The sequence below is a fragment of the Ranitomeya variabilis genome, chromosome 2 (genome assembly GCF_051348905.1).
Source record: "Ranitomeya variabilis isolate aRanVar5 chromosome 2, aRanVar5.hap1, whole genome shotgun sequence".
Taxonomy (NCBI): Eukaryota; Metazoa; Chordata; class Amphibia; order Anura; family Dendrobatidae; genus Ranitomeya; species Ranitomeya variabilis.
Genome location: NC_135233.1, coordinates 103,386,873 through 103,400,396, shown reverse-complemented (window position 1 = coordinate 103,400,396; position 13,524 = coordinate 103,386,873). Strand labels below are relative to the sequence as shown.

At 45.5% G+C, this 13,524-nt stretch overlaps 1 protein-coding gene across 1 annotated transcript in view; it reads left to right on the top strand.

The window, feature by feature from the left end:
• CFAP36 (cilia and flagella associated protein 36) overlaps positions 1–13,164 on the top strand; it is a 67,709-nt gene extending 54,545 nt beyond the window's left edge. The window contains exons 9-10 of the mRNA XM_077282775.1: positions 4,819–4,968; positions 10,837–13,164. Of these exons, the coding sequence (XP_077138890.1) occupies positions 4,819–4,968; positions 10,837–10,929 (243 nt within the window). The 3' untranslated portion in view covers positions 10,930–13,164. The remainder of the gene's footprint in view (positions 1–4,818; positions 4,969–10,836) is intronic.
• Positions 13,165–13,524: the final 360 nt, after the last annotated feature.

The following is a 13,524-nucleotide window of genomic DNA, read 5'->3' as shown; positions in this document are numbered from 1 at the left end:
TTGAGTGACACTATTTATTTTACCATATAATGGGGACCGCTGCAAAGACAGATGGGTCATCTAAATTCCGCTGTCAGGAGCTGGTTCTGGTTGCTTCTGTTACCGGCAAACGCTCCGAAACTCTATTTTCCCTGTCCCTGCTGTCAAAAAACATCCCCACAGCACGATGCTGTCACCACCATGTTCCACTGTAGGGATGGTGTTTTTTGGGTGATGAGTGTGTTGGTTTGGAATCGGACATGGTGTTTACATTGGTGGCCAAAAAGTTCAATTTTGGTCTTGTCTGACCACAGCGCACTCAATACATTTGTTTTTTTTTTCTGCCCATTCTTCCATAAAGACCACCTGTATGGAGTGTACGGCTTACTGTGGTCGTATAGACAGATACTCTATTCTCTCCTTGGGAACTCTGCAGCTCCTTCAGGGTTACCTTTTCTCTTTGTGCTTCCTCTGTGATTAATGCCCTCTTTGCCAGGCTGACCGTTTTGGTAAGCGGCCCTCTCTTGGCAGGTTTGTGCCTCTTGCTTAATGTAGTTGCAGTCTCTGTGGCCTTAAGAAAAGGTGTGTGTATATACTGACAGACCATGTGATACTTAGATTGCACTTACGGGGACTTCCATTCACTAACTAAGCACGAGAGTTATGAAGATAATTTCTTGCACCAGAAATGTTTAGGGGCTTCATAACAAAAAGGGTGAATACATAAGCACATGCCTGTTTCTAATTATTTGATCCCATAAATCTAATTTATGCCTATATTTTTCTTACTTCACTTCACCAACTTAGGTTATTTAGTGCTGATGCATCACTCACAAAAATATTTAAACACCGGTTGTAATGTAGCAAAATGGGTAAAAGGCCAAGGGGTGAATACATTCGCAAGCCACTGTATGTAAAACCACACAGGAGGCTTTACATATATAGATCGCCGACAATCAAATTCCCTGTATAGAAGCAGGGAAGGTAAATGCCACACTTAGGGTACCGTCACACATTGAAATTTTCATCGCTGCGACGGCACGATCCGTGACGTCGCAGCGATCGTATGAATATCGCTCCAGCGTCGTAGACTGCGGTCACACGTTGCAATCACGGCGCTGGAGCGATGCCGAAGTCCCCGGGTAACCAGGGTAAACATCGGGTAACTAAGCGCAGGGCCGCGCTTAGTAACCCGATGTTTACCCTGGTTACCAGCGTAAACGTAAAAAAACAAACAGTACATACTCACCCGTCGGTGTCCTTCAGGTCCCTTGCCGTCTGCTTCCTGCTCTGAGTGCAGCCGTACAGTGAGAGCAGATCGCAGCACCGCTGTGATCTGCTCTCACTTTCCGGCCGGCACTCAGAGCAGGAAGCAGACGGCAAGGGACCTGAAGGACACCGACGGGTGAGCATGTACGGTTTGTTTTTTTACGTTTACGCTTGTAACCAGGGTAAACATCGGGTTACTAAGCGCGGCCCTGCGCTTAGTTACCCGATGTTTACCCTGGTTACCAGCGAACACATCGCTGGATCGCTGTCACACACAACGATCCAGCGATGTCAGCGGGTGATCAAGCGACGAAAGAAAGTTCCATACGATCTGCTACGACGTACGATTCTCAGCAGGATCCCTGATCGCTGCTGCGTGTCAGACACTGCGATATCGTAACGATATCGCTAGAACGTCACGAATCGTACCGTCGTAGCGATGGAAATTTCAATGTGTGACGGTACCCTTAGATTATCTTGCTGATAACACAGAAAGGCGAGGCTTGTCAGGAGCGCACAGGATAGGGAGGAGGGGTCTGCAGCACCGAGGTGAGGCAAGTGCTGATGGGAAATGTAGTTTTAGGTGATAACAATAGGACCTCTCATTTGATGCGCCGAGGGGATAGATGGAAAAAAAAAAAACACAACGGTACAAAAAAAGAAGCTTTGTAATAATAAATATGCAATGTATTGCGCTTTGTGAAAAATGTGATTCAGAAAATAACCCTTGGAGTCTGGCCACTAGTTAGGAAATGTATAAGCAGGTCCAATGTGTTTGTTCTCTAATTTTCATGGTAAATGAACAACAGAGCTACCGCTTCTGGGAGAAAGTGAGAGAGGATAAAATAAGATTTTTCTCAAATATATATGATTAGTAAATCCGATGATTTCCATTTAGTACCCTAAATCAATTTGCCTATAATGTGATCCATAGAAAAGAATAAGAGAATCTATTCACCTATTTGTCTTACAAATTACAGGAGTTACCCTGGCAAAATATAACTTTGCCAAGGTGACCGGATATGGAAAAAAAAAAACCTTGGCCATAATCATCTACCACCACCTACCCGGATAAAGCATAGGCCGCCCCATCATATGCGCTGAGACAGGAAGTGCTGATGTCACCGTTCCACTAGCTGCTGGAACACTGCGGACTGTTGTTGACTGCAGCGGTCAGGTGACTTTGAGTACTGCGTCATTATAAAATATCTGACCGTACGCTGCACAGGTCACCTGACATACTGCCGCCAATCACTGGTGCACTGTGCCTTCCTCCCCCCACGTAGTACCTACGGCACTGAGGGTCTGGCACAGGCTGCATGGTGGCACAAGGAACCAACTGCTTGTACCCTGGCAATGCAGATACAGGTGACATTGAGATGCCAGGTTGGTAGTGTTTTGCAGTAAGCCAGTGAGTCCACGAGCAGCCAAAGGGCCGTATGTTGCGTGAGGAACGCATTTTGCCAGATCTGTGCTAGAGGAGATTTATACACTGTGTGCAGAATTATTAGGCAAGTTGTATTTTAGAGGATTATTTTTACTATTGATTAACAACTATGTTCTCAATCAACCCAAAAGACTCATAAATATCAAAGCTTAATATTTTTGGAAGTTGGAGTGGGTTTTTTTTTAGATTTGGCTATCTTATGAGGATATCTGTTTGTGCAGGTAACTATTACTGTGCAGAATTATTAGGCAACTTAATAAAAACCAAATATATTCCCATCTCACTTGCTTATTTTCACCAGGTAAACCAATATAACTGCACAAAATTTAGAAATAAACATTTCTGAAATGCAAAAACAAACCCCAAAAAAGTGACCAATATAGCCACCTTTCTTTATGATGACACTCAACATCCTTCCATCCATAGATTCTGTCAGTTGCTTGATCTGTTTACGACCAACATTGCGTGCAGCAGCCACCACAGCCTCCCAGACACTGTTCCGAGAGGTGGACTGTTTTCCCTCCCTGTAGATCTCACATTTTATGAGGGACCACAGGTTCTCTATGGGGTTCAGATCACGTGAACAAGGCGGCCATGTCATTATTTTTTCTTCTTTGAGACCTTTACTGGCCAGCCATGCTGTCTAGTAGTTGGAGGCATGTGATGGAGCATTGTCCTGCATGAAAATCATGTTTTTTTTGAACGATATCGACTTCTTCCTGTACCACTGCTTGAAGAAGTTGTCTTCCAGAAACTGGCAGTAGGTCTGGGAGTTGAGCTTTACTCCATCCTCAACCCAAAAAGGTCCCACAAGTTCATCTTTATGATACCAGCCCATACCAGCACCCCACCTCCACCTTGCTGACGTTTTAGTCGGAGTGGAGCTTTCTACCCTTTACTGATCCAGCATCTGGCCCATCCATCTGACCCATCAAGAGTCACTCTCATTTCATCAGTCCATAAAACCTTTGAAAAGTCAGTCTTAAGATATTTCTTGGCAAAGTCTTGACGTTTTATCTTATGTTTCTTGTTCAAAGGTAGTCGTTTTTCAGCCTTCCTTGCCTTGGCCATGTCCCTGAGTATCGCACACCTTGTGCTTTTTGTTACTCTAGTAACGTTGCAGCTCTGAAATATGGCAAAACGGCACCTTGGCAGCTTCACGCTTGATTTTCCTCAATTCATGGGCAGTTATTTTGCGCCTTTTTTGCCCAACACGCTTCTTGCGACCCTGTTGGCTATTTGCCATGAAACGCTTGATTGTTCGGTGATCACGCTTCAAAAGTTTGGCAATTTCAAGACTGCTGCATCCCTCTGCAAGACATCTCACAATTGTGGACTATTCAGAGCCCATTAAATCTCTCTTCTGACCCATTTTGCCAAAGGAAAGGAAGTTGCTTAATAATTAAGCACACCTTATATAGGGTTTTGATGTTATTAGACAACACCCCTCCTCATTACAGAGATGCACATCACTTGATTGACTTAAATGGTAGTTGGCTCTCAAGCCTGAACAGCTTGGAGTAGGACAACATGTATAAAAAGTTTCGTGTGATCAAAATACAACTTGCCTAATAATTCGGCACACAGTGTAGAGACTTGTAAAGGGTTAACCTACTAAGGGACATGGCTGCTTCTGAATGGTTCATGAGTGTCTCACTCAATACACTCAAAGACCACCGCAGATAGATTGAGAAGCTAGAACAGTATTTGCCACCATAGCTTTTTCTTCTAACCTCCTGCAGCTCCATAATACACAAGAATCCAGCTTCTATTGCTCCATGTATTGCTAGATCCAGCATGAGGACAGCAGCACAGATCTCCTAGGTGTATACATGCTGCACACTTCCAGTCTCTTCCTACACAGTTCTATTTTCAGTCATTGAGGCAGGAAGTCTCAGAAATCTTTCAAGATGTTAAGACCCTGGAGCCTCCCTTCCATATTTCTCAAAGTGCCATAGCTTTTATTACTAAATTATTGAGGAAATCTGTAAATTTTTCTAAATATATTTATATTTTGGTCTTTAACCTTTATGAAGTTTCCCAGGAAATTATAGACCCTCTTTAAGTCTATAACACTCTGACTGCTCGAAATGAATATAACGCATACCACAATTTCTCTGCAGGACTTGAATCAAACAGAGAAGGAACAACTCCGGGAACGTGCCGAGTATCTCAAACAAAAAAGGGCGGAACTTATAGCACGGAAAGCGGATTCTAAGAAGGGAACCCAAAGCACTGAAGAGCAGTTGGAAAAGGCGTCCTGCTCAAGACAGGTAACCTTTTGTAGTGGTAGTTATCAAAGGAAAATCTGTCTGTCACGGGTTCCTTCTCCAGTATCACACAATCAACAGAGCGAGAGATGAGTGAAAAGATCCGAGAACCTTTATTTACGCAAAAATACAAAAGGTCCATATATACGATCCACCACACTGAGGATACACTAGTCCAGAACACGAATGCAGTTCAGTAACAGGATAAAAGTCCAACAATCCAGCAGACAGAGGATAAAAAATGGTCCATATGCTTCCCCTTCTCTCTGACATGCTGTGTTCACCTCATTCCACACAAGACTGATCTGTGTCACCTCCCTGATATTTACAAGTCCCTCTCCTCATTCACAGGTTAGGAGGGGAAAGGTCTCAGGGGCTCATTGTTTCAACAAGCTAGGTCAATATGTCATTAGCATATTAGCAAACAACATTATTCACCCTGTGGAGAGATAACAATACAGAACTGTGGGGAGAATATCAGATGGCAAATAACTCATCCTACAAGGGAACACCATGAAAATAAGTAAAATAGAAATATACACAAAATGATACCCACATAACATATCCCATCATCACAACCTCTCCCCCCTCATAATAAGTGAGCACGCCATGAGGCCTACACAGACCTCTGGCCTGCTCACTTCAGTCCACATTGCTCAATCTTATAGTTCCTTGTACAGTGGCAGGGGTAGGTTGGCCTGGGAAGCCTATGGTTCTTGTCGAGACAGTCCATCGGCGTTCTGGTGTTGGCTTCCCCGCTTGTATTGGATGGAGAAGCTGTAGGGTTGTAAAGACAAGCTCCACCGCAGCAATCTTCCATTGTCCCCTGAAACGTGGTTCAGCCATCTGAGGGGGTTGTGGTCTGTAATAATTGTAAAGTCTCTGCCATACAAGTATGGCTGCAATTTTTTTAGCGCCCATACAATGGCAAGGCACTCCTTTTCAATAGTAGGATAGGCAACTTCCCGATCCAGTAGTTTCCGACTGGCAAAAGCAACAGGATGTTCTTCTCCGTCAGTGTTCACTTGGCTAAGTACTGCCCCAATCCCAAAGGTGGATGCATCTGTCTGCACAAGGAACCTGCGCTTATAATCAGGGGCAGCCAAGACAGGAGCAGTGATGAGGGCGGTCTTTAACGCTGAAAAGGCATCCTCGCATGCAGTTGTCCACGTCACATTCCTAGGCATGTTCTTGCGGGTCAGGTCGGTTAGTGGCTTGGCCAAGGTGCTGAAGTTAGAAACAAATTTTTGATAGTAACCAGCAGTTCCTAAAAATGCAAGTACCTGCTTTTTAGTCTGGGGTCTACACCAGTTGCTAATGGCTTCCACCTTGGTAGGCTCAGGCCTTAGGGTCCCACCCCCTACTCTATGCCCGAGGTACTGCACCTCAGCCATCCCTATTTGGCATTTATCAGGGTGAATGGTCAGTCCTGCAGCAAGGATACAGTCTAGCACTACGCCCAAGTGTTTAAGATGTTCCTCCCAGGTGGTGCTAAAAATGGCAATGTCATCTAAATAAGCACAGGCAAAGTCCTGACATTGTTGTAACAGTTGATCTACCAGTCTCTGGAAAGTAGCGGGTGCATTTTTCATCCCAAAGGGCATTCCCAGGAACTCAAAAAGCCCAAATGGAGTAATGAAGGTCGAGCGCTCCCAAGCGTCCTCCGTTAGGGGTATCTGCCAGTACCCCTTGCTCAAGTCTAACGTGGTCACAAATTGGGCACTGGCCAGACGATCCAATAGATCATCAATCCTGGGCATGGGGTAAGCATCACTCTTGGTGGCATCATTTAATCGTCTGTAATCAACGCAGAATCGTGTTGTACTATCCTTCTTGGGGACCAGGACGACAGGAGAGGCCCAAGAACTGTGAGATGGCTGAACAACTCCCAGTTGTTTCATCTCCTCCAGTTCGTTCTTTATCATACCTTGAACAGCCTCTGGAACCCGGTAGGCAGCCTGCTGGATGGGGCGTTGTCCGGGGGTTTCCACATGGTGGCTAGTGAGAGTAGTCTTCCCCGGCTTTGAGGAGAAAACAGCAGCCCTCGGCCTTAGTACGGCGAAAATATCGTCCTTTTGTATATCCGATAAATGGGAGCCCAGGGGCACTTGTTCCAGTGATCCTCCCGCTTGGGCGACCTGGAGAAGATCGGGGAGATACTCGTCGTCGGCGGTATCACTAGGGGGGTGGCAGACGGCTAGAACAGGCAGAGATCGATCGTGGTAGTCTTTCAGCATGTTATTGTGGACAGTTTTCTGTCGTCGACCACTAGAGTCCAGGGCAATAACGTAGTTGGTGTCATTAATTTTCTTGACCACCTGATAAGGGCCTTCCCACACTGCTTGAAGCTTGTTGGCAGGGGAAGCAGTAATCATGAGCACTTGTTGTCCTTCCATAAATTCCCGGGTCCTGGCATTACCGTCATACCAGGTTTTTTGTCTGGACTGGGCCATTCGCTGATGTTCTTTAGCCAAGGTAGCTAGCTGGGCAAGACGGTCTCTGAACTCTAGAACATAGGGAATGATGGGCATTCCAGTGTCTGAGATATCTCCCTCCAAATGTTCTTTCAGAAGAGTGAGAGGCCCACGGACCTTCCGGCTAAACAGTAGTTCGAAGGGAGAGAATCCTGCGGACTCTTGGGGAACCTCCCGATAGGCGAAGAGGAGATGTGGCAGGTATTTTTCCCAGTCTTTTTCAACTTCAACAAAAGCCCTCAGCATATTTTTTAGGGTTCCATTAAAGTGTTCACATAGTCCATTGGTCTGCGGGTGGTATGGGGTGGTGCGAATGGCTCGAACACCACAGGAATGCCATAGGGACTGGACCAGATCTGACATGAACTGAGTGCCTTGATCAGATAATATTTCATTAGGAAACCCTCCCCGGGTAAATATGGTGACAAGGGCCTCGGCTACCTTTACTGCTGAAATACTGGACAGGGCCACAGCTTCAGGATACCTAGTGGCATAGTCCACCACTGTCAGGATATATTTTTTCCCCGACTGGCTGGGGTGGGCCAGAGGACCTATGATGTCAACAGCTACACGTTGAAATGGTTCTTCAGTTATGGGCAGGGATTGCAGGGGTACCTTATGTCGAGATCCTGGATGCCGCATTCGCTGGCACACATCGCAGGTGCATCAATAATGGGCTACCGACTGCGAGATGCCAGGCCAGTAAAAACTTTGGGTGAGTCTCTTTTCAGTCCTTTTCCTCCCTTGATGCCCAGCCAAGGGGATGTCATGGGCCAGTTGGAGTAGCTGTGCCCTGTACTTCTGAGGGACAATGAGTTGCCTGGTCGTTGCGTCAGGGTTGCCCCTGTCACTGACCTTTGTTATTTGATAATACAGTCCGTTTTCTGAGTGAAGCCATCCCCATTATCTCCCATGTGCCCAGTTTCTGCCCTTAGCCTAAGGGCTGCTAAGGTAGTGTCACCCTCTATTTCTCTCCTAAACTCCTCTCTATCCCAAGACTCTCCCACTGTAGTAGCAGCGAATGTATTGCTTACCAACTCTGATGCGGTTCGTGGTGGTTGCTCCCCGGTGAGGTCCGGATGACGAAGTACTTGAAGGGCCTGTAGTCGGGTGACTGATCCCACAAATTGGCACTGTAACTCCCCAATCTCATTCCCAAGGAGGATATCTGCAGGAAGTCCTCCCATAACTCCAATCCAACACAGTTTTTCTCCACAACCATAATCCAAACGCACAGAAGCTCGCTGTATATATTTGCGGGCACCCCCCGCCAAGACAATGGCAATTCCCGGACCCTGGTAAATTGCCTCGGGTCGAAGCACACGGGGGTCAGCGATAGTCAGGAATGCCCCCTTGTCTCTAAATCCTGACACTTTGTATCCATCGATTAAGACGTCCTGCAGGTGACGTTGCCATTGCTCTGGGTAGCTAAAGGACAAAGGCTGGAGTCCGTACATTCCAAGAGAGGTATCTATGGTGCCGTGGTCGGTGGTCCATTCTGGTGGGGGGGGGGGGGTGGTAGCTCTTCCTCAGGCAGGATGGAGTGTACAAGATGCACTGGACGAGGTGGAGCTGCGTGGGGCTCCCTCAGAATCCTTGAGGGACAGCCAGACTGCAAACGTCCAGGTTGCCCACACCCATAACATCTCTCTGTGATACCCCCAGGTCATGGTCGGAACTGTTGGGGCCCAGGATTGTGAGACATGATTGTCATTGGCTTGCGACTAGGTGGAAGGGCAGATATAATAGGAGGGGGCCGGGGCGCGGGAGCAGGCCGTGGTTCATTGTCCAGAAGCCTCCTCCATTGTGGCCTGATAGTAAGGGCTTCATAAGCCAGGGCTGCAGCTCTATCCACGGTGCACGGCGTGTGCTCCCGGACCCATTCCCGTACCTCTGCGGGGCACTTGGCAAGAAATTGTTCTATAAGGAACGCCTGTATAACATCTTCCACAGTAAAGGCGTTTTCTGCTTCCAGCCATCTCCGACATGCCTGGGACATCTTATGTGCATACATCCTAAACGATCCCCCCCATAGTGCATGGGAGGTCTCGGAACTTGGCCCTATATGAGTCTGGGGTGATAGCATGGTAATCCAGGATAGTCCGCTTTACAATGTTATAATCCCGGTTCCGCTGGGAGTCAATGGTTCGGTAAGCCTCCGCCATGCTACCGTTCAGGAGTCCCACTAACAAACGCATCCAGCCAGAGTGGGGCACCTCCATCACAGCACACTGCTGCTCAAAGTCCTTGAAGAACCCCTCCACATCTCTGGAAGCCTCATCAAATGGCTTAAACTCTGTCCGGGTGATCCGTACAGGCTTCCGGATCGTTGGGTTTACACTCCACATCGTGTTACTCCCTCTTTCAAGCTCCATCGCTTCTTGTCTCCGCTGTGCCCAGCGGGCAGCCTGCTCCTTGTACTCCTGAGAGACGCCTGGGCCCAGAACCGCCATCTCTTCTTCGTACCACATCACCCACTGGCTTTTTGGGGTGGAGATCCCAGTCTCCTGCTCTTGTCCTTCAGACATATGGGAGGAGGTGGTCTGGTTATCACCCACCAGTAGATCTATTAAGTCTTCTTTAGTCAGTCCCTGGTAGTTCAGGCCCAGATCTCTGGCTCGCTCCTGTAAACTGCATACAGTCCAATTTCTGTACTCTCTCTGTGTGTGGTTCTCCATTAGGTTATACTCTGTTGATCCCACTGCTGCCACCAGTTGTCATGGGTTCCTTCTCTAGTATCACACAATCAACAGAGCGAGAGATGAGTGAAAAGATCCAAGAACCTTTATTTACGCAAAAATACAAAAGGTCCATATATACGATCCACCAGACTGAGGATACACTAGTCCAGAACACGAATGCAGTTTTGACACAGGATAAAAGTCCAACAATCCAGCAGACAGAGGATAAAAAATGGTCCATATGCTTCTCCTTCTCTCTGATGTGCTGTGTTCACCTCATTCCACACAAGACTGATCTGTGTCACCTCCCTGATATTTACAAGTCCCTCTCCTCATTCACAGGTCAGGAGGGGGAAGGTCTCAGGGGCTCATTGTTTCAACAAGCTAGGTCAATATGTCATTAGCATATTAGCAAATAACATTATTCACTAACCCTGTGGAAAGATAACAATACAGAACTGTGGGGAGAATATCAGATGGCAAATAACTCATCCTACAAGGGAACACCATGAAAATAAGAAAAATAGAAATATACACAAAATGATACCCACATAACATATCCCACCATCACACTGTCCACGCCCAAATGTTCCTGAATACAACACTTGTTACTTCTGCCTCACTATGAAAGACATGGCAAAAATGGAGACAGGGCTACCGTGTCCAACACAGTCAGCTGCTTCTGGAATTTTTATAACTGTTTTTATATTTTGTAGCTACAAAAGGAGATGACTGAAGAGGAATTGAAGAACTTACAGAAAAGAAAGCAACTTGCCGAAAAGCTTAAAGAGGAAGTGATTAACAAGTGAAGTCGCTACTGCTTTGTACATTCTTCCATTTATCTACTTGCCAAAGTGATTCATATACACATTCTGAAAGCCTTAATTTAAAAAACGTAGTCATAAGCTCTAAATACATGGATTATGTAAAAAATGGAGCAACCACTCCCAATATTTACAAAGGCTTTAGATCCCAATATGCTATTCATGCTCGATAGCTAGGAGCACCTCTTGTCGGGAGAACGGTGTCCCAATTCAATATTTGCAAGGCTATATGCAGCCCATCTCCATTGTGGTCTCCTATATGAGCCGAATGTAGATATTCCAGGTTGCTGAAGAGAGGTTATGGGGGCGAGAGGTAATTCAGACCACCTCCTATCAAATTCATGGCAAAGCTGAGATGTTCCATAAATATATAAGGCAAGTGAGCCATTTTACTTGTTAAAGGCTGCCAAAATATGCATGTGTCTGTTTACAGAAAGAGACCTCGTACTTGTTAAAGCCCCATTAGGATGAGTTGCATGCTAACATTTTTGATTTTTTACTACCAGACTCCAATTCTTTGGAATTGCAAATGAAAGGTGGAATTTGGCTGCAGTTTATATCAGCCACTCTCCCCTATGACTACCTGTGTCCCCAGCAGCTCAGCATTGCCAACTGTGCATTGGGTGGATCCCAGTTTGCCTGTTACTTATAAGACGTTATTACACACTAAGGTCGTGCCATGGAACTTACTAGTCACCAGCTGTTACTTTGTAATGAATGGAGCAATCTGCAGCCTCATGAGATCTGTGACTAGCAATAGCTATGTGTTTACTTGTGCGGCTGCTACATATCACAGCATTGCCTGCTATATGTGTGCATAGTAGATCACATGCTCACCTGTAATATAATGCATCTGTACATGGACATCTTACTCAACATAGAGTATCAGACACATCAGCTAGGGGTTAGCATATGGCTCAAAAGGCAATCCAGGGGAAAATAATGTGCCCCATATTTAAATCATTGCTGACACTTGGATAGTCTTTGTTTTAAATGAGGGGGATAATCCCAGATTACGTTGTCTGACATATTGGTAGGATACTCTATAACATTTTAGTTGGTTTGGATTCAACCTATGACCAGTGACTAAAATGAAGTTTCCCTGGCTGTTCTACCACCGTCCTATAAACTCACTGGGCTGGGAACAACCCTGCTTCATTCAAGTAAATGAGGTTATAATTCCTTGCACAGCGGGAGGTTATGAGTATTGCAGAGCAGCGAAAAAATCACTGAATGCTCCTAAAGGTTCTCATACACATTCCATGAGTCGGTGGTACCGGCCAATTATCTGATGGGCATGGGGACCTCCCGACTCTTCCCAACAGATGATGTCAAGGGAGAGAAAGAGAGAGAGGGCTGTTAGATTATTTTTTTTCCCAATTCTTTTGTTTTCAAGAGTGTCTGGGAACAGCTTTCTCTCCTTAAAAAATGCATGGCTGAGACTAGTTGGGAGCGATAGCTGTCGAATGAATGTTGGTTCAGCAGAAGGCTATCTTCAGTTTGTCCAGTTTAGAGATCAGTGGGGTTCCCAGCAGTTGGACCCTCCCAACCCAATGGTAGTCAGTCACATAATATAGTGGAAAAAAAATAAAATGTAGACTGGATGGAAGACTATTTTAATCAATACAGAAATCTCATACTCTGTAAAGCTCCTTCCCCAGAGTGATTGATGGCAAATCTCCATTATGAGCAATATAATCTAGTCAAAGTTCCTTTGATAACATATTCTATCACTGAAGGTCAAACATTGTTCCTCTGAGTGGGAACTTCCTGGCAGGTGACTTCCACCTTCAAGTACGCATTGATTAGAGGGAAAGTCATATACAATAATATTTTGATAAATGTTGTCATTCGGTAAATTTGAGCTAAGGCTGTGTGCACACATTGCAGATTTAGTGTTTGATGCGTTTGTTTGTGTGGATTTGTGACAAAACCAGAAGCAAAACCTGATGCCAGCAAAGTGAATGTGTCCATGACACTTCAGGTTTCTCACTGAGTATTTTTGACTTCAAGATTTGGTGCAGCAAATAATCTGCTACATGTCAGTTCTCTGTGCATTTTTCACCATTGACTTAACCCCAATCAAAAACACAGGGAAAAATGTAGCAAAAACTAGACCCCTTGCATTTTTTTTTAATTTACTAGATATGTATTTTTTTTCTACTTTTGATGACATAGATTGTATATGCACAAAAGCAATAAATCTACAGCAAACTGTAATGGAGTGGCTTTTTTATGTTCACCTAGATTTTCAGATTCCACAATTTAAAACTATAACCGTTCATAAATAAGTATGACCTGAGAAGACTGGTGTACAATATATTGAAAAAACAGAAAATACATTGCAAGGGTGTGGTGGAAAAAAGCACAACTGGGTTTTAAAGGGAAGTTTTTTTTCGGGCATGCGCAGTTTGCCCTGCCCTTCGAACTTACAGCGCAGGTGGCGGGGACGTTCATGAAGGAAATGGAGGAGGCGCACGAGGCCCTGAGTGACGGCGTTTGTTCAGGGGGGGGAAAGACATGCCACCCTGACAAATTCATGTATGAAGGGCACATTATAAAAGCGATTATTTCAGCGTT